Source organism: Frankliniella occidentalis, unplaced genomic scaffold (assembly GCF_000697945.3).
Source record: "Frankliniella occidentalis isolate FOCC.00 unplaced genomic scaffold, Focc_3.1 Scaffold44, whole genome shotgun sequence".
Classification (NCBI taxonomy): Eukaryota; Metazoa; Arthropoda; class Insecta; order Thysanoptera; family Thripidae; genus Frankliniella; species Frankliniella occidentalis.
This window is the reverse complement of record NW_026267174.1, coordinates 60,094-62,459: the sequence shown is the minus strand read 5'-3', so window position 1 is coordinate 62,459 and position 2,366 is coordinate 60,094. Positions and strand designations below refer to the sequence as shown.

At 50.0% G+C, this 2,366-nt stretch overlaps 1 protein-coding gene across 1 annotated transcript in view; it reads left to right on the top strand.

Moving 5' to 3' along the window:
• Nucleotides 1-2,366, top strand: part of LOC113206066 (potassium voltage-gated channel subfamily H member 8) — a 121,075-nt gene that overhangs the window by 99,404 nt on the left and 19,305 nt on the right. The window contains exon 7 of the mRNA XM_052266904.1: nt 1,358-1,586. Coding sequence (XP_052122864.1) covers nt 1,358-1,586 — 229 coding nt within the window. The remainder of the gene's footprint in view (nt 1-1,357; nt 1,587-2,366) is intronic.

Sequence of the window (2,366 nt, the reverse complement as noted above, 5' to 3'; positions counted from 1 at the left end):
TCTCTCTCTCTCTCTCTCTCTCTCTATCTATCTATCTATCTATCCATCTATCTCTCTCTTTCACTCGCTCTCTCCCTCTCTCCCTCTCTTTCTCTCTTTCTCTCTTTCTTTCTATCTCTGCTCTCTTCCTCTTATCTTTCTCTCTCTGCTCTCTCTATCTGCCTCCTCTCCTTCACGCCAATGGATTCTTTTTTTCATTGCCAGACAAAAGGAAACAACTGGCCTGCTGATTCCAGACATTTACCCTTTTCTCCGGGGGAATATATTCAACAAAACATCTTGTGCTCGCGGCAGTCTTTTTTTCCTTTCTCGCTTTTCTGGAGAAACAGAGAAACAACCTTTCCTCTCCCAGCGGCGCCCGAGTCTAGCAGCTCAAACGAAACACGTCCCGAATGTGTCGTCAAGCTGTGGTGCTCCTTAACTTAACTCTCTCAGTGTGTGTTCACCCACAGGCGCGCAGAGCTCGTGGCGACCCAGAGAGTAGCGACAGTCAGTGGCAACTTGCTTAAAGTACCGAGTACCCTGTTTCTGTCGTTACACTCCCTTCCTCGGAGAAGTTCCCATTTCAGTGACCGTTTATACCCTTGTGAGAGGCGGAAACTGCTCTGTTGAAGAACTAAAAAAACTGCAACTAGAAAAATTAGCCTTTAAAGAACGACTAATTATATGTTTCAATATAAATCGTAACCCTATCTTATGTAGGCTCGTTTGAAAGAGAATGTTAAAGAGTAAATCGATGTCACCCCTGGGAATTTAATTTTTCTTCTGGTTAGAAAATTGCGGTTCTTTACTTTTATTTGCAGAGGGTAAATGGAGAAGATGTTAGGCTAGACAACAAAAACTGTGTTGAGATTGTTCTTTTTTTTACAAGTGGTATCGATGCCAAGTCACTTAGCAACGAAAATTTTGATGTCCCGCGCTTTTTTTCTTTTGGACTTAGCCAAACATTAGGGTGCACCCCCGAAACCTTTCCTCGGTGTATATCACATTTATCCATAACATTCTTGTCACGTGACAAAGTTTATTTACAGTGAGAGCGCTCCGCTGCGGAGGCAAAGGGCGCCCCGGAGCGCCCCAGAACGGCACGTACGCCTACCCAGCAAACATTAACCTCGTCGTTATAATTGTTTCGTCGCTTATCGGATTGTCCTTCGCGTAACAATTACAATTGTCAGGGCTCGCCGCGGGGTGGGTAAGATTTACAGTGGAACCGTAACTTACGAGTGGCACTTCTTGTGAAATAATCTTTGTGGAGTGTGCGAGGAGATTGATAAAAATAGTGAAGCAAATATTCTTGAAATTAGGGTGTTCCATAACGATTCCGCGGAATAAATCGCGATTTCTTATTGTTTCGCAGACCCTGCTACAGCCCAACAGCGCACCCTTGCCCGAGTACAAGACGTCGGCTCTCAAGAAGTCGCGCTTCGTCCTCTCGCACTACGGCGCCTTCAAGAGCTGCTGGGACTGGCTCATCCTGCTCGCCACCTTCTACGTCGCCATCATCGTGCCTTACAACGCCTCCTTCGTCAATCCGGACCGGCCGTCCATGGTCAGCGACGTGGTGGTGGAGGCCTTGTTCATGATGGGTGAGTCGTCTGTAGTGTCGCAGTTGGCGTAGTACGCGAGTGTAGATCAAAGTATGGGAGTGCCAAGCGGCAGAACAGCGAAAATACCTACTAGCTTTATGCATCTTTGAATGATTGTGAATGCAATGATTCTATTCTCCTCGTAAGGGTGAAATAATTTTTCTCGCTCAGTTCGAGTATAACTAAAGGTCCTCACCCAATTTGAGTGAGGTTTACACGATACTCTTCAATAGTTGGGCGATGTCAGGGAAATCTCACTCCTTATTTCGACTGAGAACTCTCTGTGAATATGACCCAAATAGGAGGACCCTCGGCCAGACTTCCCCTCCTAGTCCGTGAGGGAGAGCGGGGAACACAGAAAGGCTCAGAGGCAGGGGAGGGAAGAGGTTGGGTTCCGGAGCAGTCTGTGCGGTCAGTCCCGGCATGCGCGCTGCTGCTCTGTTCTCCGGATATCCGGGGGTGGCGGTGCGGGGGGGCTCGCATGAGTTCCGGCCAGCGGCAAATTCGTCGGAATTCGTTGTGCAAATATCTCTACTCCCGCAGATCGCTTGCCGTGCGAGCCGTGCGGCGCCAACAGGCGCGGTCGATCGCGTCTTTTCCCCCGAGCCCTGAGCCCGGCAGAGTTCGGCGGAGAGGATGGGGGTTGGTTGGTTACCGCATGCACGGCCGGCTCGGATGTGGGCGCGAGGGACCGCGGCGGCGCGGCGCACTTGTGAGTGTTTGACTTTGGCGGCCGATGGCTCGTGAAGTAGAGGAGGGTGATACCCCCCCTGGTGGGCG